Source organism: Botryllus schlosseri, chromosome 6 (assembly GCF_051294905.1).
Source record: "Botryllus schlosseri isolate E-star chromosome 6, Bs_hap1, whole genome shotgun sequence".
Classification (NCBI taxonomy): Eukaryota; Metazoa; Chordata; class Ascidiacea; order Stolidobranchia; family Styelidae; genus Botryllus; species Botryllus schlosseri.
This window is the reverse complement of record NC_137241.1, coordinates 30,680,968-30,705,249: the sequence shown is the minus strand read 5'-3', so window position 1 is coordinate 30,705,249 and position 24,282 is coordinate 30,680,968. Positions and strand designations below refer to the sequence as shown.

At 44.5% G+C, this 24,282-nt stretch overlaps 1 protein-coding gene across 4 annotated transcripts in view; it reads left to right on the top strand.

The window, feature by feature from the left end:
* The first annotated feature begins 994 nt into the window (after positions 1-994).
* The window catches only part of LOC145440625 (uncharacterized), a 35,322-nt gene continuing 12,034 nt past the window's right edge, over positions 995-24,282 (top strand). For 2 of the 4 annotated variants that reach the window (XM_080318309.1, XM_080318310.1), the window contains exons 1-14: positions 997-1,321; positions 1,607-1,715; positions 1,771-1,925; positions 2,240-2,343; positions 2,998-3,221; positions 3,287-3,441; positions 3,496-3,587; positions 5,257-5,463; positions 7,989-9,438; positions 9,686-9,826; positions 10,961-11,040; positions 11,097-11,302; positions 11,589-11,719; positions 11,773-11,835. In XM_080318309.1, the coding sequence (XP_080174435.1) occupies positions 1,207-1,321; positions 1,607-1,715; positions 1,771-1,925; positions 2,240-2,343; positions 2,998-3,221; positions 3,287-3,441; positions 3,496-3,587; positions 5,257-5,463; positions 7,989-9,438; positions 9,686-9,826; positions 10,961-11,040; positions 11,097-11,302; positions 11,589-11,719; positions 11,773-11,835 (3,232 nt within the window). In that variant the 5' untranslated portion in view covers positions 997-1,206. Of the gene's footprint in view, positions 1,322-1,606; positions 1,716-1,770; positions 1,926-2,239; positions 2,344-2,997; positions 3,222-3,286; positions 3,442-3,495; positions 3,588-5,256; positions 5,464-7,988; positions 9,439-9,685; positions 9,827-10,960; positions 11,041-11,096; positions 11,303-11,588; positions 11,720-11,772; positions 11,836-24,282 lie in introns of all 4 variants that reach the window. The other 2 variants (XM_080318311.1, XM_080318312.1) reach the window with 2 other exon arrangements.

The following is a 24,282-nucleotide window of genomic DNA, read 5'->3' as shown; positions in this document are numbered from 1 at the left end:
ATTTCACTCCCACATGCCAACATATCATGAACGATTTCCTCTATTCCGACAACTTCCCAATCGCACGGATTTGGTTTTATGATACAATAAACATACGAAATCAAGACTAACCCCGTACGCCTGCTAGATTTTTACATTATACAATAGGATTACCCTATTTTGGAAATCGGAAAAGAGGACACTTTTTCAGAATTTTCAGACTTGCAAAACTGGAGACGAATTCTGAAATAACGGTAAATTTTTCCCACTTTGTGGCCGGTTGACTAAAAAAAAGGTCAACTTTTCCGATCAGCGCCCGCCCAAAATACCGTTTTCTACTCGACGTTGCCAGGTGGTTGACTTAAAAAAGGTCAACTTACCGCCCAGCTCCCGACATATCAGTCGCATTTTTCTATCTATATATATATGACCTAAATACTCAAAAAAGAGGACAAAAGGGCGTCCTCCGAGGACACTTTCAAGAAAGTCAAAAAAGAGGGCAAATCCTGTTACAAGAGGACGCATGGTAACCGTATTATACAACCATGTAAATGTTTTTGTCCCTCTCTTTCGCGATCGCTGCAACTGTCGCGCTCTGTTCAAGGGTTGGATTGAATACAGGGATGTTGCTACGCGGCCGGGGCCCCTGCTTGGTTGGATAAGCATCATTCGATGACTATATGTAGTGTATTTCGCTCTTGATGTTTTGTGGTTGCGGGTTAAGCTCATAGCAAAGAGTCATTAAATATATCCACAAACGGAAAGCTTTTATTTCGAACAAACTTTTGCAACAAAGCAAGTAGAATTTTTGGCATTGTCAAGGTGCATGCTCGTTTATTGTTGATTTAGAAGCGAAGCTATTGATGTTCGAAATTTAGGATTGACGATTGATTTAGTATTGACGGTTGGGAGATATAGTAAATAATGAGAGAATTTTCCATCGTAAATACAAAATCTTGTACTGTCATACCTTCGCTTCTACTGGTTGGAATTGAGCCAAATTTTTTTTTAATGAGCCTCGATCAACTAATTGCAAACGTCTGGTTATGAAGGGCGCGGGTTCACGATACGCGCTTTTGTTTTGTCACAACACAATCGCTCTCCTTGTGGGAGGAATCCAGTCATACGACACCGCATTGTCCCTCATAATTAATACGCGCCGACACTCTCTGTTCGGGTCATTTCGTGACATAGAGCCGCCGATTGAGAGCGAGTTAATTTGTGGAAATGAAATCTTCTGCGAGAAATAAGAGGCCGGTTCCGTTTCAACCCAAAAGGTTGGTCGCGCTCAGAACTGGAGTCGGAGGAACGTTGACGATTGAGGGAGAGACTTGCGTACAAGGTGAGGCTTGCTTTGGTGCTGCTGATGGAAGGGGGATGTTGAAACAAACCTAAAAAGCTGGTTATCCTTGGATATGACATTGCATGATACTTATCTGCTGGTCATTAATCGCCTTATTGTAGATAGTATGGGTTTGTCTAAACATATTTTAACTTTCAAATAGACTAAAGAGAGATTGGATCACAAAGTGATGAGCATTCCGACATTTTTCGAAGGGTCGGCAATGAAATAAGTTTAACAAGTCCCGGATGTTAGAAAAGGCTTAGACTGAGCGACAATGTTTAGGTCCTGACACGCGAACAGAAGCCGCAACTCAATACCAAGAGGACGAATCTCCGGAAGCGCCAGAAGAAGCCGTTCCGGTTCCGCAACCGACTCCGGAAAAATTTATCAGGTTCGCGGATATTTGGTGCTCGAGAATGCAAAAGTAAGACGTCGTTTTTCAACAGTTTGTGGGCGATGTCGGGCGAGATTTCTCTGCCCCATCTCGCCACTGGGACTGGCCCGCAATTCGCGATACAAGCGCCGCCTCTTAATGCGGGTAAACTGAGAGCTTCGACCACACCTGCTGTGAAAAGACTTCCGGGGATAACAGAACCGGGCGGTAAGTCACGCTTATATGACGGTCGAAATTACAGAAATTATGTTGCAAAGTTTTGATAGGTCAATTGTAAATCAGTGAATTGACGAATGAAAAGTCTTCCGAACAATATGTACAGTTATCAATAAAGTGATCTTTAATCCGTATCATTAACGAATGTTTCCCAGAATATATTTGTGATTTTTTTGTGTTATTCCAATATCACATTATCAACATGTCACCATTGTCATGATATTGGATTGGTTCGAAGTCTAAGCTCAGACAAAGCGCTTTGAACCCTGGTTTAAATCCAGTTGATCGCTCTTCCTATTTTCAAGATGGCCGACCAAAGTCAGGCAGAAAGAGCGCGCTTCCTCCCTATTTCGTAAAAAGTTCAGTCGAAGACGTCGAGAGATTGCCGGCGATTCATCCGAGCGTTTGGGTGAGATATTTTCTCATGTTTACCGGTCTTGTTTTGGTGTTATCACAATAGCCGTGATAATAACGGTACAACAAACGAAATCATATTACCGCGACGTATTCTATTATACTTTGATAGCGATCCTAATCGACTCGATCCATTGTTTCTTTCGACGTAAGAACACATTCCAGAACAAAGACAGATTCGAACGATCTAACTGTGGCCGTAAGCGGGTTGCAATTTGACTGCAAATAGGTTTTTACTGTTTACATGACAACATGCATATCCTTCTTCGCGATGTCATAATGGAACTCAGGTCGTAACAGTGCCCGTTCAACTACAACCTCACAAAAGAGGTCGATGTGAGACGTTCTTTTGTTCCCATTGTACGGCCCAATATCGGGTTTCGCGTAATCGCAGACCGGCAGCTTTTTGATCTTTTTCGTGAAAACGCGTCCATGTCTCACTCGCATGCTTCTTAACAAGATCGAGCGCCACCAACGTTCTTTCTTAACAACAGTCCGTCGCAAGGAGTTTGTCAATACAGATAAACGCGTGAGAGCAGCCTCGGCCTGTTTCATAGAACTGCGTTGCGTATAATCGGCCATATCTGTTTCATAAATAGTCAGTTAGTCCTCCCACAGAAGCCACACTCGGTTCAAAATCTTCGTTCAGAGTTCCCGCGGCGAGAAAAAGGTGGAATATCGCGGGTTCGTGTCGGCGCCCCCAGTGACCGACACGCCGCCGCACACCGCCGCCAGAGGGGGGCGCACCATCAACAACGTTCCCTTGAAACGCGCCGCCGCGGACAAGCAGACGGAGTGTGACGTCACGGCGCCGTGCTGGAAGTGCGCGATGCGATTGGACCATTCGAAATGCGAGACCACCAAGTACATCAGGTGAGTGACGTCACACCGACAAGATGGCGGCGGTTGCAAATGTCGCTCAAACGTTTTCCTTTCAGAATCGGCGGCGGATTCCGGCACAGCTATTGGTTCGTTCAGGAGATGATCGCCCGCGCGGAACGAGAGGAGCAAAAGAGAAACGCGCTGCGCAGACGAGCGGAACGAAAGATATTCGCGGAGAAGTTGATGTGGAGAGTGGGAGCGGACGGGAAGAGTGAGTGCTCGTCCTCCTGCCTCTCTCTTGTGTTATGACGCTGTTGTCGTGCAGGAGAAAGAAGGATAAAGACGTTCGTGCGCACCAAGAGTGGGAGGAAGATCGTGAAATATCAATACGTGCCGGAAGAAGTTTTCGAAGACATGGTCAGATATTTACTTCATTCGTCTCAGTTCTATGTAAACAAACGAGGATGCCAAAATTTTCTGCCCGCTTCCCGCAATATGATGTCGCTCGGTTTCTGTCTCCCCTCCTAAAAATGAAGCAGCGCCGAGCGAACCAGATATAGTATATGCGCTCGAAGAACGATTTGAGGATAATATGTTATCTATAAGTATCATAGAAACCAACAAAATCCTTAGCGGACCTGAAATCAGCAAAACTTCAGTTCGTGCAGAAGCCTCGCAACCACAGATCACCGGATTTTGAATTTCTATGTTCTAATTCCATCCAAATCCGAAGGTTCAAATCCTAATCCGGAAATTTTGATATGTAAACAAATCCACATCCAATCCTACTCCGATTCTAACTTGAAATTCAGAAAATATTCTAATTTATGGAAGGAGGAATTGGAATTTTTTCTTTCACAACCAACAATTTTCTTGGTTAAAAATAACGTAGCATAGGGCTGCACCTCTCATGTTCATTGGCACCGAGTGTACCATAAGTACATCAATAAGTGATCTCAATAAATTTTGTCGTCATTCGCCACATAATCTCCCACAAAATCGGTAAAGCCAATCCGAATCCAAACCCATGCTCATCTCGTACGGCGGCATCTATCAAGGCACGTTTCGCTTTATTAGATAGATCCGTCTGCGGACGCAGGTACATCTCGGTAGCTAAGGCGGAGACGGACGAAGTTACGACAACTCGTTATGATCCTCGCTCCACACGGAATATCGATCGTCTAAGCCATTGTAGAGGCCTTTGTTCAGATAGGAAGTTTATTCACTCGGTCGTACTCAACAACCCAGCAGCGACGAGACGCAACACAAAAAAGGAACGCCGAGCATGAAATCATTCAAGCATCCCAAGGGCGCCAACCCAGATAGGGGCGCACGAGGGCTGCTACACTATGCTTTTTCGAGTAACTCATCAGTAATCATGTTCGAAAACAGGATGAGCGCAAGCCAGTCATTTTATGGCAACTCAGCATCTTCGATCAAAGATTATACACGCTCGGCGTTATTAAACCAGTCAAAATTGCCACCTTTTCGGAAACTACGCCGCTGCGGCCACTGTTAGATTGTTGTCCAGTGTCCGTACTACTGATCGATGTGAAATTCGTCTACAATCTACCAACATGGAACATGCACTCACAATCACACAGACATAAGCAACTGAGGTACAAACAGAATGAACAGAGCGAAGTAAATTATGACAGCAGTCAGTAATCAACCAAGTGTCTTGAGCAATCACCTCATATGTGGGCTAAGTACCATCTTGATTTAAAAATCAAAAATCAAATAACTTTAGAAAAATCGCGCATGGGTATTCCGTTAGATGGATTGTGATTCGTGAATTACGAAGAAGACCTGGGATTGAAGCAAAATGACGAGGCAATTATACCTAGCGACCAGGGCAACTTCCTGATATCCCACAAAATCGCCTGGATGGCGATTATAGTCTAGTTTTAAACTTTTAACTGGGCCCAACAAACGGAAATATATCATACACTAGAGCAGGGACGGGCAGCATACGGCCCACGGGTCGGATCCGATCGATTGACGGTTTACTCCGTAACAACGTAACAATATCAATAGTCAATTGTATGCCTGACTTTGTTTCAAATCTGTTTCCTGGTTGATTCAGATGAAAACTCGCGAGGGAGGATCTGAGTCGGCCAAGCGCAGACTGGAAGAGCGCCTGGCGGCTCTCGGAATCGCCCAAGACGATATCGATCAGAATTGGGATCCAGACGACATCGGACTCGAGAACGTGGCGATCGACGAAGAAGGAAACATTCTGCTCGACGAGTTCGGAGAACCGATCGATATGGAAGACACTGAGAAAGTTCAGGTAAACCTTGCTGCCTGGCTTACCCTGTAGCCCGTCGATGGTCAAGCAGTTGAGTTTTCCATTATGCAAATTTCGAAATAGTTCAGAAACCAACCGAGTCCAATTTCACACGAAACATCGAAGCCCCGACTGATCCTGGCTCTACTATTTCAGGATATCTGTTTTGTGAATAAATATAGGAGGATTCTTTTTTGAGGACCTATTTGGAGATTGGTCTTCCTTTAAAGCTTCGACAGCCAGGCTAACGGACGGACACATAAAAAACTCGCCAAAAATGGCGATCCATAATGCAGGCGATCTAGGACAGTGGTTCTCCACCATTTTGTCTTCGCGGCCCCCATTGGGAACCTCACGGATCCCCACGAAAATCCAGTTCAAATTTTGCTCAATTATCATGCATTCGTCATCTGCTCCAGGAGAGAGAGAGTCTTTATTTTGATCCAACCAAAATACATGACACAGTGCAGTGGTGGTGGTACAGAAAATATGCATACACAGTATTCGGTATTAGATAGGAATGATCGATAAGACCGTGAAGGTCATCTAGTCTGATCACACCAGCATCAAACAGGTACACTTGACTCTAAACCAGGGCCGGCCAACCCGTGGCCCGCGAGAAGGTTGCGACATTACGTTTGCGCTAGCAGAAAGACCGTCGACGGTGAAACCTAGGCACGAAATGATTGATGCATGTTGGTCGAAACTTTCGATGTCGATATGTCCAGGCGGCGAATAGTCCAGTCCTTGCAAACTGCGCCCAGCGATATACAGCGGGCACGCAATATAGTTAAGTGACAATATTATTGACCTATGAACTTCGAAAAATATTCGCGCCTCGCGCGGTTAGTGGCCCGCGTATAATAGTTCGTCAATCGAATGTGGCCCTTTGGCCAAAAAGGTCGGCCAGCCCTGCTCTAAACCGTCTGGCTGTAAAAATGTTCGTTAAAAAAGGAAAATAGAAGAAAAATTAAACTATGGTAGCAAATGATCAATGAAGCAACGTCTGGGCAAAGTAGGGCAAAGTAAGGCAATTCACGGATATGTGGTGGTAATGCATTCCAGATGATAGGTCCCGAGTAGTCGATAGATCTCTTGGTCAGGTTGCTATTGGGCGCAACTGGTAACTGGAGGCTTAGTGATAAACAGCAACAAAAGAACTTCTCTTGATACATACATACTATTCACGTAAAAAATGGGTTGACTTCTCGACTTGACTTGATATGAACGAGTGCCATTTCCACAAAGATAGATGGTGGCCAAAGAATGTAGAAGGACAAAAAGTGCGAGGCTATTGTGTCGTCATTTGATTGTTACGTATGGCGTCCGCCATTTTGGACCTAAAGCTGCAGCGATCTATCGTTGATTTACCTATACACGCGCTCGTCGGTTCTAGTGAAATTGACTTTTACAATGATTTCTCTCTCTTTATTCATGAAATCCGAGGGTTGAGTTTGTAATCTTACTAATATTATGAATATTCATACCTGAAGATCGGATATATACTGTTGGAGATCTAAGACTAAAAAACTTCTGTAGTTATCTACCCATGTTTTCCAGATGTAAACCTGACATAACTGTATCATCGCTCCATTTGTATCTAGAGGCCTTCTCTTTTCAAAACTTGAATCTGATCCCCGTTAAGAAACCTTCTCCAATCGTTCCGTTGCATCGAAGTTCAAATTGAACTACCAAAACGATCGTAAATTACATACTATTCTGTTGTAATCACATTTGGATATTTTGCATGGTTCTATTGGTGTGTATTTATAACGTTGAAAAGGGGCTACAATGAATTCCACAAGGATTTCGCATTACCCGCGACTTCAACCGTGTAATGTCTTCTTCTTTTCCCCGACACTGGTCTTGGCGCTGCAGTTCATAAGATGAGTGACGGTGCTATGCTCTTACTGTGTCTAAGCGTAACATGCGGCACATGTCCTCGCAAGAAGCCCTTTGGTTTAGATTTTAACGATCGGCGTATATCGGCAAGTCAATTAAAAGAGGCCTCTCCGACAACTTGTTTTTCATCCGGCAAATTCACGCAGCCCATTTCTGACAATGAGATTTTATATGCCAGGAAAATGTTACCCACCTGCATGAAATGTAACCTTCAGTTCTCGTACCTTCAGTCGATATTGATCTATTGAGAATCCGTCGAGTATAGCTTCCAATTTCGGGCATCAAATAATGCTCGAATTGCTCCAATTTCACGCGACCGTCAATGCGCTTCCTTTCAAATTGATCGAGTTGATTCGCGGTCACCAAAAGCAAATAAATTAAAATTTCACGACGACATTATTTTGAGGCCCCAGTTGACAACCACTGAACTAGGGGGTCATTCGGTGGTAGGACTGAAAAATTTCCCTTTTTCAGTCAACCCTACCCAAAGATTTTCAGTAAAAATGACAGAATCGGTCAGTTTCCTAGTTCCAATAACTTTACTTTTGTGATTTGTAACAAGGTGGCGACCCTGTCCAAGCTAACGGTGAAGGAACTAGGTTGAAAAATACTCTATTTGCATTCAGCTGGCGATGGAGCGACGCCGCAAAACGAGAAGAGAAAGAAGAGAGAGCGAAGGATCGTACGCAGACAGCGGACTGGCCTTTGACGAGAACGAGGAGAGAGAAAGAAGGAGAAGGAGAGACGGTGAGCAGAGTGACGAGAGTGACATAGGAGAGAACAGACGCAGGCAGAGGAAGAAGGCGGGAGGAGGATGGGAGAGCGAGAGCGACGAGGAAGTCGGAGGAAAGAAAAAAGGAAAAAAGAAAGGAGAGAACGACGAAGAAGACTCCGAATACGAGAGCGCGGGAGGAACGAAAAGGAAGAAGGGAAAAAAGAAGGACGATGACGCGGACAGCGCCTTTTCCGGCGACGTCACAAAGGGGAGGAGGAAGAAGAAAGGCGGGAAAGGAGGAGAGAGTGACGACGAGGACTCGGTCGTGGGAGGAGGAAAGAGAAAAGGAAGAAAAGGGAAAAAAGGAGGAGATTTCAGCGACGACGACGAAGAAGACGAGAGAGGCGGGAAAGGAAAAAAGGGAAAAAAGAAAGGAGGAAGGAAAGGAGGAGAGTCGGAAAGCGAGAGCGATTCGGGCGGAGGGAAAAAAGGAAAAAAGAAGAAAAAAGGAAAACGAGGCGAGAGCGACGATGACGACGACGACGAAGAAGGAGGAGGAGAGAGAAAAGGAAGGAAAAAGAAGAAAGGGAAAAAAGGCGGTGACGACAGCGAGGATTCCGAATACGAGAGAGGAGGAAAGGGAAAGAAAAAAGGCAGGAGGGGAAGGAGGAGGTCCGGATCCGGTTCCGCGTCCGGATACTCGGACGAAGGGGGGCGAGGAGGCAAGAACCGGAGACACCGGAGTCGCAGAAACCGGGGCTCCAGGAGCGGCAGCCGCAGCGGCAGCAGTGACGTAGAAGGAGGTCGTCGAAGGAAGGGCGGCAGAAGGAGGAGAGGAAGGAGAGATTCCGGAGACGATTCCGGGTCCGGTTCCAGATCCGGATCTCGATCCCGCAGGAGGAAAGGTCGAAGAGGGAGGAGACGCGGCGGAGACGGAGACGAATATTCCGGATCCGATTCTCGATCTCGATCCGGATCCAGACGTGGCGGTCGCAGAGGCAGAAGGAAGGCAGGTCGCCGGAGATCCGGGTCCGATTACGGTTCCGCGTCCGGATCCGACGACAGCGGAGGGGGTCGCCGTGGTGGCAGGAGGCGCAGACACAGGAGAGGAGGGAGCAAAGAGGGAGAGTCTGCATCAGAGTACAGCGACGAGGAAGGAGGAGGGAGCAGAAGACGCGGCAGACGGAAACACAGATCTCGGAGACGCAGAAGCGGTGGTTCCGATTACTCGAGCAGGTCGAACTCCAGGAGCGAGTACTCTGAGGAGGAAGGAGGAGGAGGGAGGAGCAGGAGGCGGAAGAAAAAGCACCGTAGCAGACGCCGCCACTCCTCGGACAGTTACAGCGACTACTCGGACCGCAGTGAGTGGCTGCTGCAGCGGATCCCTCTCATTTTGAATGCGCCGCCGCTGGTCTGCTCGCGATGCGGCGTCTCGAGATCGGTTGGGGTTGACGGGCTGGGGGGGGGGGGGGTGGGGTGGGGCTTGAAAATGCTCTCGGTGGGGTCAAGGGTCGATTGAGCGGCGGCGCATGCGCGAGCGGGATCGGCGTGCGATGGTTTTTGACGTCATCATGCATGTTGGGTTTGAATTTTGTCCTCCCTTTTCAGAGTCTCGGCGGCGACGTCATCGACGACGTCACAGTTCCGGGTCTCGCAGCCACAGTGAGAGCGGGAGTGAGAGGAGCAGGAGCAGGAGGAGGAGGAGAAGGAGGAGGAGGAGGAGGAGTGACTCTGGAGCTTCCTCAGGAGGTTGGTTGTGGAATTTTGGGCGAAATTCCAGGATTTGACGCGTTTGGGGCTTAAAACTTAAATTTCATGCTGTTTGGCGCCTCCGTGTTTCGGCGCTCTTAAATTTCATGCTATCAAGAGCCTCTGAGCACCTGCGCTTGAGGCCGCAAAAATGAAGCTTGTCGGATACTTTAACCCAACAAACTAAAATAGAATCCTTGGACGTCTTTCCTTTTGGGGTAACGGCCAGTAAAGTGGGATTCATAGTTGCAACAGTTGTGACAAAATATTTAAGTCGCTCGTTCATTCATAACACTCCAACACGTTCGTCCGTAGGCCACTAGATCCTGTTGATACTTATTCTCGCTACATAGCTTTCCATCCGTTTTGATCTCTGTGGCGAAAATATATGAATGTTCGAAACTTTGTTGCTCGGACGGATCGCCGGATGTGTCCGAGCTCGGACTTACACATTTCAAGATATATCTATACATACATATTGCCCGTGAATTGCCATTATGACTTCCCCAAATAGCTCGTTATTGCGATAAAATATCACAGGTCGTTATGAAATGCAGCATATTTGTATGTGTGTGTGTTTTCTGAAGCACGCGATTAATTGATCCAACTATTTTGCTTGATTTGACTTCTAACCGTTAAAATATAAATTGCTTGGAATATGAATACGAAAGTGCAACAATTAAGACGTCTTCGCGACCCACCGGTTGAGAAGCACTGCTCTACGAACGTGTCTTTTGAATGTAAAGCGTCATTCAGAGGTGGTTTACGAAGGATGCAATGTTTGGTTCGTTTTAAATACACAAATGCATATCGTTATTTCCATGTCACCGGTCGCTATGTAATCAAATAGCAATGTTGAAATTTCGCTTTCGCTTAGTATCTCACCTCTATAAAATACGGCCCGCGAATGGATTCAATAATGTGGGATGCGGCCCGCGAGCTAAAAGTTTGCCCAAGGCCTTCACTCCTTGATGTTTCCTGATCCCAAGGTTCTACCGTCCTTGTCAGCCCTGTCGGAAAAGCTACTACTGCGTGGATATATTAACTTTCTGGATGACCGGCTTGGCTTTCTGCACTATCTCGACAACCATTTTTCACTATTACTTGCAAAGTTTATTTCGAATTGAATTTCAGATTCTAGCGATCGAAGCCGCAGAAGAAGGCGCAGAAGGAGAAGACACCGATCTGGTTCGGATTACTCCTCGGATTCGGACGTAAGAGTCTCAGTTCTGCCGTTGTAAGAATTGACCGAAGCTTGGTTCGTTTTTAGCGAAGTCGAAGCAGAAGCAGAAGGAGGAGGAGGCGGAGAAGAAGAGACGGAAGTGAAGACTCTGAGAGCGATTCGGACGGCAGCAGGCGCCACAGAAGACGGAGAAGGCATCGTAGACGAAGCGACGATTCTGGTTCGAGTTCGGATCGTTCGAGATCGAAGAGGAGGAGACGCAGACACAGGAGATCTGACAGCGACGATTCCAGGTCGAGTCTTGTAGAATCTAGCGAATGTAGGTCATCTGACTGCAGAAGTCCGTGTACTTTGCTGCGTATCTTTTTTTCGACGCGACTGACTGTCTATCTAATCGACACAATGACGTTTGTTGTAACAACGCAATGTAGTCTTTATTTGCCCAGATCTAATTTCGAATTTCATAACGCGCAAGTATACATCCATACCAATACGAGAGTGTAATGGCGTTGCATTCAATATTTCTTTGGAATCGGTTGCATCCCTACTCCTCATCTCATTGTCACTGTTTTCTCACAGCTCGCGGTCTCGCCACCGGAGCAGGAGACGCCGGAGACGTCGTAGATCCGGATCTGATTCTGACTCGTACAGTGACTCGAGCAGCTACGACTCGAGATCAAGACGCAGAAGACACAGGCGGCATCGGAAATGTGAGTCTCGTTATCAGGGCGGAAATCGTCGAGTAAATCCGGTTGTCTCTCAGATTCTGACGATTCGGATTCGGAAGAAAGCGGACGCGATCGACGTCGCAGGAAAGACAAGAAAGGTAAAAATTTTCTAATAGCACAGATCGTACGCGCCTAATTGACTACTATATAATTAATTTGCTGTTCGCCAATATAATTGACAACCTTCGTTGCGAGTTACTTTCAAAGAGTAAGCTAAAACTCGTTTCAGACAGATAACAAACGCGTGTGAACTGCGTGATCTGCGTGACCTGCGTGATCTGCGTGAACTGCGTGAGCTGCGTGAACTGCGTATATCCACAGGGCCCCGTCCGCCGTGGCATTGCAGATATACGCAGGTATCACTCAGGTGTCTGAAAGGTGTGTGGGGCGTGTCAGACATACTCAAGATATGATACCTGAGTGCTAGAACTACTTGATCACCCCATACATGATGCAGAGTGATGCCTGCGATACCTGAGTGATACCTGCATATATATAAAAAAAATTATTTCACCGCAGTTTCGCCCCCCCCCCCCCCCCCCCCCCGTTTGAGAACCACTTCTTTGGACCATCTGGCAAGATACAAATACATTGAGTTTACCAATTGGTATAATCCAGGGCTGGCCAACCTTTTCGGCCAAAGGGCCACATTCGATTGACGAGCTTTTGCGCGGGCCACTATCCGCGCGAAGCGCGAAAATTTTTTGAAGTTCATAGGTCAATAATATTGTCACTTGACTATATTGCGAGCCTGCTGTATATCGCTGGGCTAAGTTTGCGAGGACTGGGCTATTCGGCGCATGGGCATAGTATATCGATATCGAAAGCTGTGACCAACATGCGTCAATCATTTCGTGCCTAGGTTTCACGGTGGACGGTCTTACTGCGAGCGCAAACGCAAGGTCGCATATGATAAACGACACTTTGTCTCGTAATCGCGAATATAGTTAGACTCAATCTGATACATTAGGTGTTCTTCCATTTTAACAAAAGGGCAACGATATTAAAAACAAGAAATCGAGTGACAACATATTGCGCAAAGCTTGTAGAAAATATTTATATTTGATTAATCTATCGCAAATTATTCTGCTTTATTGTAGTGTACGAAGATGTACCAATATGTGAATGGCTGATGGATCTGTCAATGCGTCGGAACTGATATTTTATTCATCACATCTCAAGTATTGCGGCCAGACTAATCAAATTAATTGTTGGCCTTGCAAGCTCAAAATCTGTGCAATCCATTTTTGATGATATTAGAAATTTCGGAAATTACCTCGCGGGCCACTCAAAACCTTCTCGCGGGCCACATGTGGCCCGCGGGCCACGGGTTGGCCGGCCCTGGTATAATCGGAGACAGACACAGCCAAGACATGTTCCCTGAGTGCTAGAACAAATTGTACGTACACACCTCAGACACAACCCAGACATTATACCGGATCAGTAGACAAACTTTAACGCACCCTGTAAAAACTCCAGACCTGAGTGCCAGAACAAATTGAATAAACGTTAAACACACTCAAGACAAGCTAAATGAGCGCTAGAACAACTTGAACACGCTCAGACATGGTGCAGAGTGATGCCGGCGTATATCCACAGGGGCAGTCCACACTCGCGTAATTGGTACGCGACGTTTCAAGTTCCAGTCTCGAAGCTGTGCACACGTAGCGTCGCGAGCGTCGCGTTCTCTTAACAAACCTGCATTCGACGGCGATTTTGATTGGCTGTCTCAATTCGAGAGATGTCGCGTGTACTCATGCGTGTCCGTATATAAGTCAATGTCAAGACGCGAAAGGGATCATTTCTGCTACACGTGCCTGGCGGACGAAGCTGCTATACGCAGTTTTTTTGAACATTTTATCATCACACAAATTATATCCGTGGACTCACAGAATTAAGTGAGGTTTGAGCCCGATACTGATGATGTTTGGCATTTGGCGTATTAGGCGATACAAACGTCAATCAATATATATGCGACGCTTCAACATTGCAACAATAATTTCGGGGTTTCATATCACATCAAGTCAAAAGCATGCATACACAACTCGATACTTGTATACTTCGCAGATAACGACGCGTAAAATTGTGAGAATTTAAACTTGCAAGGCTGTTTTACAGGCGGCAATGCAGGTGTTGCTTTGCCAGGCCGTATTGTGGCTGTATGGTCTGGTTATTCTGGTTTGGTACTTGGCTTTCGCTGAGTCCGCCGTTTGGTTTTGGGTTCACTACGGTGTTGAATGCTCCAGTACCGGTACTCGATTCAACTTAGAATCGCAGATTTATCTTGATGCAGTTATCAGATTCAGCTTACGATGTGATTGCAACATCTCGGTCGAGACATATTATCATAATGGCACGCATTTATCATGTGTCGGAGTGATATCATAGCTAAGTCTTTCATGGAGAGGAATTTGAGGATGCTTATTAGAATCCGTTTGCTTTCTCATCACCCCAGTCGCCAATCAAATGCTGCCTGTTGGGGCCTACGCACAACACGCGTATATTCCAATCCCAAGAGGTTGCCCACCAACATAATATGCTGTCCAAAGCCAACAGCAAACTCAAAATAGACTGAGCGACTTTAATTCAGCCAGTGCTTTTCAGCCTCTGTGTTAACTATCAACACTTCCATCCATGTGAAAATGGGCACTATCTCGAACGATTGAAGACAATGCCCGATTGCGTCGAGCGATTGTTCGGAACTAAGGCGATTTTCAGACTCCGAACAATCCCCATTCCACGCCAGTTGAATAAACAAATTTCTGCGGTGGCGCGGCTGTGACTCGCCGCTGCTTAAGTGCTTAACCCTTTGCGAAATTGCGTGACCAGTGACGTTTTTTAAGGAAGTGTTGGTGACGTTCTTGCTTCTTCTTGCTTGGTTTTTATCTAGATTTCTAAAATCTGCTTTTGGATACACTGGGCTACAATTTTGAACGAAAAATTTGTTGATTTTGAATTTGCACTTGATTCAGGCTAATTTTGGCTTGCTGATTCCAAAATTGCTACTGGTTTTCTTCTATCACGTCAACTTTTTGCTCTACGGCATATGCTCAAAATATGCAAATTTTCACGAATTTAGCCATATTACTTTTCCGTATCATATAAAAATCCACACTTTTAGTATATAAAAAGTTATATAGAGACAGAGATATGATAATCGTTTTCGCCTGCACCATCGAGATGCTTTTGACGACGGAGTTGCGATACGGTCCCATGAGGTCATCTAGTCTGCGGCCCCGTTTTTTTTTCTCCTTGCTATCCGTGATTGCTGAGCACCTAGCAGGATAGCTGCGGATACCAATTTTCGAGTCTTTGGTATGACCCGGCCGGGGATCGAACCCACGACCTACCGCTCGAGAAGCCGGACGCATAACCATTACACTATCTCGCTCGATCAAGGGCTCGATTAAATTATGTATGAAAAAGGTACTGATATCGATCTAGGCCAGAGGTCTCAAACTCAAATGTACTCGCGGGCCAATTTCCTACTTTTTCATGGCGCGCGGGCCGCAGCACCATAGGGGAATTCAATGTATTTTCGAGTAGGCCTTATTTGGCGTGACCTTGCAGACTGACATGCCACACGCATCTTTAAAACGTGATTCACTATTGTGAATTCACGCTTGGCACGAAAAAAATCACATTTTGAAATATTTGAATAAAATTGTTGCTGTACTTGGCATGGCTGCTGTAGACACCATGCGAGAGTACAAATGCATCAGGACATCGTAAAAGCTGTCGCGCTATAATTTTGCAGCTGGCGGAAATTTGACGTGTCACAATTATAGGTAGAACATTTTAGAATTTTACAAAGATTGATCTGGTATCAGAGCATTATTGGAGCAGTGCGGCCTAATCCGGGTTTCGGACATACTCCTGATAACAAAACTATTGATCATGTCATTACCTATATCAAATTAAATCAGCGTTAGATTTACCTTCGAATACTGGAACAGATCTAAAACAACTTGAATATAATGATTACTGTGCCATAGCGATGAAAATTTCCAATCGCCGAAGTATTCAATGGTAACTTTTGAAAGTGATGTAATAGTGAAGTTCGATGAGTAGTTTCAAGCTTCTGGAGTGGTTTTGGGGCGAATTTCCAGTTTTCAAATAAAAAAAAAGATATATGACAGTTAAATGTTGTCGAATACTTCTAAATCCAAATTACGGTCGCGGGCCCCAGAAAATGGTCTCGCGGGCCGCGTGTTTGAACAGAGTGTACTCAAAGGTTGTGTGGACACAGAAAACAATTCTCTCCTTCACGCTTCACTTGGATAGTCAAGATTGTTATTTTCGATCCGTTTTTAGTACTGATTCAATACAGTGGCGTAGCAGCCACTTGGCGGTTCTGGCTCTGCGCCAGGGGCGGCAGGCTCCAAGGGGGCGGCAAAATGAGGCTGCACACTTGCACAGTGTACACATCCAGCTAAAAGCAGCGTAATTGGTAGTCCTATAGCTGGCGCCCAATGAGCTGAAAATTAATCAAACTGGTCTCAATCGAAAGCTAGTGTCGCGCTGATTCCGAATATGTTAACGTGGCAATGGAACCACTTCAAAATAGCCGTCAAGGTCGATTGTTCCTAACAATCGGAGCGCCGCAACACAACACAATGACCAATTGACTATGATAATGGAAATGATATCGATCGATTATTCGGAAAAATGCCGATTTTCAAACCAGCAGTTAAATTGTCAAATTTGAGCGCTCGTAGGGCCTGGCCAACTATAGGATGAACATGACCATTGACCAATTATGCTGCTTTTAGCTGTCTCAGCAGTAGCCTTGTCCTTGTCTGGTTATTCAAGTAGCAACTAAGTAGCCCATCTATCCGCAGGTTAGTGATCTCTACTTTAGGTTACGATTTGGTAAAGCAGACCGAGATAGCTGTGACCGAGATAGCTATGCTGACCGAAAACTTCGTCATATAGGCCTATACAAAATACATGTAGGTTTAATTGTCCAGTCCATAGGCGCTTAAATGACTGGCGTCGAATGTTCCTGTCTTGGCAATCTGAACCTCACAAGACAGATATACCATCCGCATGGAAAAATTATAAGCCAGTGAAAAAATAACAATTTGAAATCTTGTGATCTTATAGTATAGTACGTTTGGGCGATTCTATATTTTTTATATAGCAGACAGGAATTCGCGAAATAACATTAGGCCTACGTAACGAAGTCATAACAACGGATCCGCCCGCCCGAAGATGTTTAATTATTATTGAGGGGTCGTACCTTTTCAAACACACCTCACTCAACTCTACCGGTAAATCAGATTAGGTGAGCAGAGAGAGGATAAAAATTGATAGCAATATATATGCAATTTCCCGTCATATTGACCGGTTCAATCATGAATGATATAAATAGGCGAGTAAAGCTGACTCAGGAACGGACACACAATGTAGACGAAAAGTAGCGATTAACAGCGAATAGCATGAGGGGGGTCTGGGGGGCGAAGGCCACCAGAAGTTCGGTTTATCACCCTATGGGGCGCAAGACCAACGTTTTGGGGGCCCGACGAAGTGCTGTTACGGCCCTGGGTCTACTTAGGGGGCGGCATTTTGAGCGAGAGCCAGGGGCGGCAGACTTTGAAAGCTGGATCGATAAAAAATTGCGACGGGGGAAAAGATCTCAACTTCGCGCTCCAAATCTTCTCTGTGCCGAGCATTTTGCTGCTCCATATCTTCTTTACGCCGTGCCTGTTGTTGCTCTATCTCTTCTTTACGCTGTGCTTTGTGATTGGCCATGGCTTCTTCATGCTGCCTTTGTTGCTTCGCCATCATTTCCTGCTGCTTCTCTAGAAGCTTCAAAATACTTGCTTCCATGCTGTATAATCGTCGCAGCATACTCTCAGCATACCATTGCTCTTTCGTAGCGTACGGCGACAAGCCACTGAAAGTGACAGGTATTTGCACTGTAACCGTGCAGGTGTGTTCCGAAGTTCGAGTTGGCTTAAAATTGGTAGTTCTCGACGAACACCGTGGGCAAAACATTTTTGGTCTCGATTGGAGCGATGCTTTCTCCATGACCGCTAAGGGAACGTCTGCTTTGGATGCAATTTCCTCGCAGGTGGTCAAATCGCAATCATGTAATGCTATCAACATTTGTGATTCGAACGACAAATTGGCATCTTTTCAGTCCAAATTTCCCTCCGTTTTCTCTAATGTATTAGGACGTTGCACCAAGACAAAGGTGACAATTCACTTGAAACCTAATGCCAAGCCCGTATTTAACAAGCCACGTCCTTTGCCTTTCGCAAGGCAAATCGCTGTTCAAACCGAATCGGATAGGATCAAGGTTTTGGTATTCTCGAACCAATCAATTATAGTGATTGGGCAGCACCAATTGGTGCCGTCACTAAATCTAATGGATCAGTACGCATTTGCGGTGACTTCAAAGCATCGAATCAACAGATTCAGATAGATCAGTGGTTCCCAACGTGGGCGATTTGTCGGTCCAGGGGGGCGAAAACGGACGAAGGGGGCGATGGCGCGTTGAAATGGCTATTTGGCGCCTATGACCGTAACTGCCACACCCAAACCCCCAATTGGGATGGAGGGCCTGAGCTCGAAAGGGGCCCACATTTTTTTCGTGAATTTACATTAATTATAGAGAAATATTTTGGTAATTAGGGCAACTTTTTCAAAAAAAATTCGCGCTGCGCGCCATTTGGTGGTCCCATATCTCTTGCTTATTGGATACCCTTCCTCCAAGAAATAATACGCGTGAGTTATAGAAATGGGCGTCAGCCATTATCCAAACCAAAGGGGATCGCAGCCTCGGAAATCCAGCCTCGGAAAATAATAAAGTATTGCACGCGCGCACACTCACGCGCTACAATACCGTGTAGTAGATGCCAGGGGCGGCATTACAAAACAACTACCGCACTGCGGAATCAACATTTACCGTCACAATTCGAGAGAAGCGGACAATCGCGATTACAAAACCCCTTAATAACGATGTCTTCGAGAGCCTTTTTACCGCTGACATTGACTTACCGCAAAACGTAGGAATCGAGAGAAAACGTGAACGATCTGCGTCACGAACGTCACTACCCGCGAAGTTCGGTATTACAAAAGTGAAATTAGCGCAGATTTCTAGCGGTAACTTACCGCTTAGCTTCTAGCTGGCGGAGTTGAATCCGCGCTGAAAATTGCAGCTTTTTGAACTGCAAAATCTTAATATTCTACTTCAATGAAGTAAAGAATATTCTACTTCAATGAAGTAAAGAAGTGAGGCAGTAATCTATCTAAAAGGGCATGTCCTGTAAGTTACCCAATTGGGTTATATTTCGTAGGCCTAACTGTTAGTAAAACCAAGCGAAATAAGGCAGTGGCGATATATAACGCTTATGAATTGAATTCTCATATACGGACCATTAAGTGCGGGGACTGAGTAGGCTACCTCGCCGTTTAAAGCCTGTATGAATAAATATAACTGGGACTTGAGTTCTATGTCGCGGAAGCATGCTATTATAACCTACCGAGGTTAGTAATCTATTGCCAAATAGATTTATTTAATATCCACTCTTTAACTTCGGCTAGCATATCGTGTGGTCGCCTTGTCAATAAGTAATTCGCTGCCGAACGGTAGAATTCAGTCCGATACGGTAGGCCTATAAAGTCGTTGCGAATTACGATCAGGGCCATGTTTCCAGAATGTTATACATGTATTACTTCAACTGTATTATCCTCATACGAAGTTAAAACTCAATGCACGCGTGATACTTGACGCAGCGGCCTAAAGCAGACAAACTATATTGTACCGTACGCCTGTAATTTTGTTCTCTTCAGAGCAAATACCACAAACAATTAGGGTATTTCCATTTCCCTGTATGTGAAAGATTATCGCAGCTAAATTACAAATCGTTGCTGACCACACAGCATTATAAACCCTCATTTGATGTCATCTTTTACTGAGATTATCGACTAGGCGAAATCACAAATTAGCGCGTTGATTACGAAACGTTGTGTTGCGTCTGGAATTACGAGAGTTTACGTGAGTTCAAAGCGCTCTTGCGTGAGCTGGCCGCAAAATGTTTTGAAATACCAATTTTTACATTATGCGGTAATCGCATTCGAGAGAGCTCGTTACCGCTAGCGGAGATTCTGATTTACCGCATTGTTTTGTAATGTCCCCCCTGATCAGACTGCGTCTGTACTAATCATACTCATTTTCGCTAAACGAATTTCTGGCTAAATCATTGAGTGCCCACCTTGAAACTTGGCACAGTGTTTGATGATATCATTAAGGTGTATCATACAAAATTTCGTCACCCATCTCCTGATGGAACACCTATAAAATTAACGCAGTGCAATACCAACTTTTGCGCAACTATACGTACTCAACTGCAATGACGTAATCACCGTGTACTAATCATACTAATCATACTCATTTTCGCTAAACGAATTTCTGGCTTAATCATTGAGTGCCCACCTTGAAACTTGGCACAGTGTTTGATGATATCATTAAGGTGTACCATACAAAATTTCGTCACCCATCTCTTGATGGAACACCTTTAAAATTACCGCAGTGCAATACCAACTTTTGCGCAAAATCGGTTTCGCGCTTCAATACCGTATGCTAGATACCAGATCAGCGCGCGTCTGTGCTAATCATACTCATTTTCGCTAAACGAATTTCTGGCTTAATCATTGAGTGCCCACCTTGAAACTTGGCACAGTGTTTGATGATATCATTAAGGTGTACCATACAAAATTTCGTCACCCATCTCTTGATGGAACACCTTTAAAATTACCGCAGTGCAATACCAACTTTTGCGCAAAATCGGTTTCGCGCTTCAATACCGTATGCTAGATACCAGATCAGCGCGCGTCTGTGCTAATCATACTCATTTTCGCTAAACGAATTTCTGGCTTAATCATTGAGTGCCCACCTTGAAACTTGGCACAGTGTTTGATGATATCATTAAGGTGTACCATACAAAATTTCGTCACCCATCTCTTGATGAAACACCTTTAAAATTAACGCAGTGCAATACCAACTTTTGCGCAAAATCGGTTTCGCGCTTCAATACCGTATGCTAGATACCAGATCAGCGCGCGTCTGTGCTAATCATACTCATTTTCGCTAAACGAATTTCTGGCTTAATCATTGAGTGCCCACCTTGAAACGTGGCACAGTGTTTGATGATATCATTAAGGTGTATCATACAAAATTTCGTCACCCATCTCCTGATGGAACACCTTTAAAATTAACGCAGTGCAATACCAACTTTTGCGCAACTATACGTACTCAACTGCAATGACGTAATCACCGTGTGTAATTGACATATTAACAATTAAATAAAAAAAGATATTTAGAATTTTGAAACATGTGAATCACACTCGAAAAACAAAAACGTCATCATTGTTCTTGGCCTGTGCATTCCTCGCATTTCCACTCAGATGCTTGAACGTCTTCCGGTATCCTATTTTTACTGCATGCTGGATGATACCACTTGTCGCAATTGGAACATTGAATATATGCACCGTAGTTGGAGAGTCTGCACTTGCAGTACAAGTTGATTGATAGTGTTTCGTGACCCTCTTCGACCCGTTTAGTTATTTCCGAGGACAAATTGATCAGAGTTTTCTGCCTCAAGCCCATTGCAATTAATCCACGTATATTCGTTTCATTGACAAAGGAAGTTGTGGGATTTTTTCCGCGGCATAGGGCTTCTGCATAAACTATTGAAAATGCCCCACAATTACCTGAGACCGCAGTCTGCGTCTGAACGTGTGGAAAGTTGATTTCGACCTTGTCTTCCTTTGGCCTAAGCATTTTCGTTATTTGGAAAATATCGAATTCGTCATACGTGGCAGGAGCACTATCAAAAACATCGACTGATTCGAAATTATTTGGAGGTGAAAAGATATTTGAAACGGTGACCCAGTGAGTATTGTGATGCACGTTGATAATTTGGATGAACTTGTCTTTTGGTGTATAGATAGCAGAGTCCGTTGAAATGAAAGCGTTGGAGGCCTGAAGGCCATCAATGTCCGGATACATCTTTTTTAATATTTGCATTGATGAGTCAATATGCACTGTGTTTAGCCAATTCCTTTCGCTTTCCAAAATTTTGTAGTCTTCTTCCAACATACTTGTAAGTATTGGGGTTTTATTTAGGATATCAAATCTTGCTGTCAAGCCTGGTGGAGCAACATATCCGGTGATTTGAACTTCGTTCGTGCAAGTTTTTTTGTTGGTTTTGTTTGTCATGCATGGACCCCTGAGCGGCTTTGTGGGTTTCTGGGAGTATTTCCCAATTAACTTGTTTGGCAGTGAATGCCTGTGCCTCTTTTTCCATTTTTCGGTTACTTCTTTTTTGAACGTTCGTTTTGAATACATCAAACTCTCTTTAAATTCTCTCAACAATGCCTCATTAAGAGAGTGATATTTTGTGGCAATCTCGTCAAGACGTTTGTAGCGGCGGTTCTCCAAGCGAGCTCGTTTTAATTCCTGTTGGTTTTTTTCCATTATCCTCTGAGTTTTGTTGTTGGTGGTGATGTTCTGAAACTTCCAATTTGAAAGTTCGTTGAATTGAGATGAATATGCTGCATAGCAGGCGGTATTTCCAAATCGACCAAGATCCCCCGTGACCAAACAGGACCATAATGAAATTTTTGAAAATAGCTTCTTTAAAAATCCATTCACCAGTTCTGGACAGTAAAATGCATTTGTTACAATATCCGTATCGCCATTTATGGACAACAACGCATTATTCATACATTGATTGAAAATGACGGTAAATGGATTCTTTATTTCCACCTCCTCAAAGACATCATCGGAAACATCATCGGATACATCATCAGCAACGTGACCAGGAACTTCATCGGAAATGAATACGTACGACAAATCCACCTTATTTTTCAGCCATTGCCAGCTCTCCTCAGCCAGGACGTCGGACTTCATGTTAAAAAGACGAACTACGTGGTGGACATATGTTTTCAACTCCTCCACAGATCCCATTTGTGCCATGCAACAAAAGATACTCATGAATTCCCTTGGTCGTATTGGTAATTTTGAGCATTGTTGCTTTGTTATGAACTTGGCACACATCCGTCTGAAATTGTTAACGGTGTGACTATAACATAGTCTCAAAAATGGTTTTTTCAGCATTGTCGGGGTGGCAGATCCCGTTACAACATGGTATGTACGTGAAACGTATTCAGAAAAAGACTCGCCCATGAACACAATTATGATTGAATTTTTTAAGGCCATACTGCCATCACATATGATCAAGCGAGGTTTGATCGAAGCATCACGATATAGACTTGATTCTGCCATTGTTAATTGTTGGAGGAAATCTGTGATACAAGCAACAGTATGCTTGTTCGATACAAAAGAGGCCACTGCAAACGGTGCTTTGCCAGCTTGGGGATGACGAATCACCGCCTCATAAATGTAAAATGGAGCTTTGTCTGGAAGGGGGCTTTGTATACCACCTGTGGCATCTATATATAGTATATCCCATTTAATTATTTCATGATATATGCGTACAGACTCCTGAGAAAACAAAATGATTCCTGGTGGACTGGTAATTATTTTCTGTAAGGTTCCTTTTATTCGTTTATTTTTTTCCGTTTCCATGTCATGTTGCTCGCATTTCAACATTGTCAGTGATGTCCATATGTTTTCATCTTTGCGATCGATTTTAAGTGCTTCATGCCTTATTTTCTTCAAAACATCTTTCGATGGAATACCATCCCTGTTACCCGAGTTATATTTATCCGTGTCGATGGTTTTCAGTTTTTTTTAAATATAAGACTCTGGGGGTGATATATTCAATTTCATCAATCATTTGTTTCCTCTTTTCATTTTTAATTTTTCTGCCATTCCTTCCTTGATGTTTAATTTCTCCATGATACTGTACATCGTACAGTATACCGTCCATTGTTGTAACCTTAACTGTGCTATCGCACGCATTTATTGTACAGTACCCATAGCAGCAAAATCTTACTTGTTTTGATATGAGATTGTAGCGATGACGCTTGAAAGCGAAGGAGCACCATGGATTGCTTGCACTGAGGTATTTCGCAATGACATCAGTCCAACCTGAATATGTAATCGTATTGCCTCGAGCGCTTTTTTAAAATCTTTCCCATGTTCCAAAATCCATATGGAATCGAGAGTTTCTGGGTACAGGAGCAGGGGGCCGCCAGGTGTGATTTTTAGGAAGAAACTCAAATTCCTGCCCAGCGCCTAGAGTAGTATCATCATGCTTGCGCATTGCATCTTCCAGGCTTGTTTCACAAGCATCTACTTCTTGACTGTCTGAGTTTTTCTTCTCGATATTGGAATCGATGACGTTAGTTGCGAGATCCTCAAATTCCTGGCAAGCATTTGGAGTGATATCATTATGCTTGCGCATTGCATCTTCCAGGCTTGTGTCACAAGCATTTATTTGTTGACTATCTGAGTTTTTCTTTCCAATATTGGAATCGATGACGTGAGTCGCGGGATTCTCAAATTCCTGGCAAGCGTCTAGGGCAGTATTATTCTCGAAATCCATGAGTCCGTATGTAGAATTCCAAAA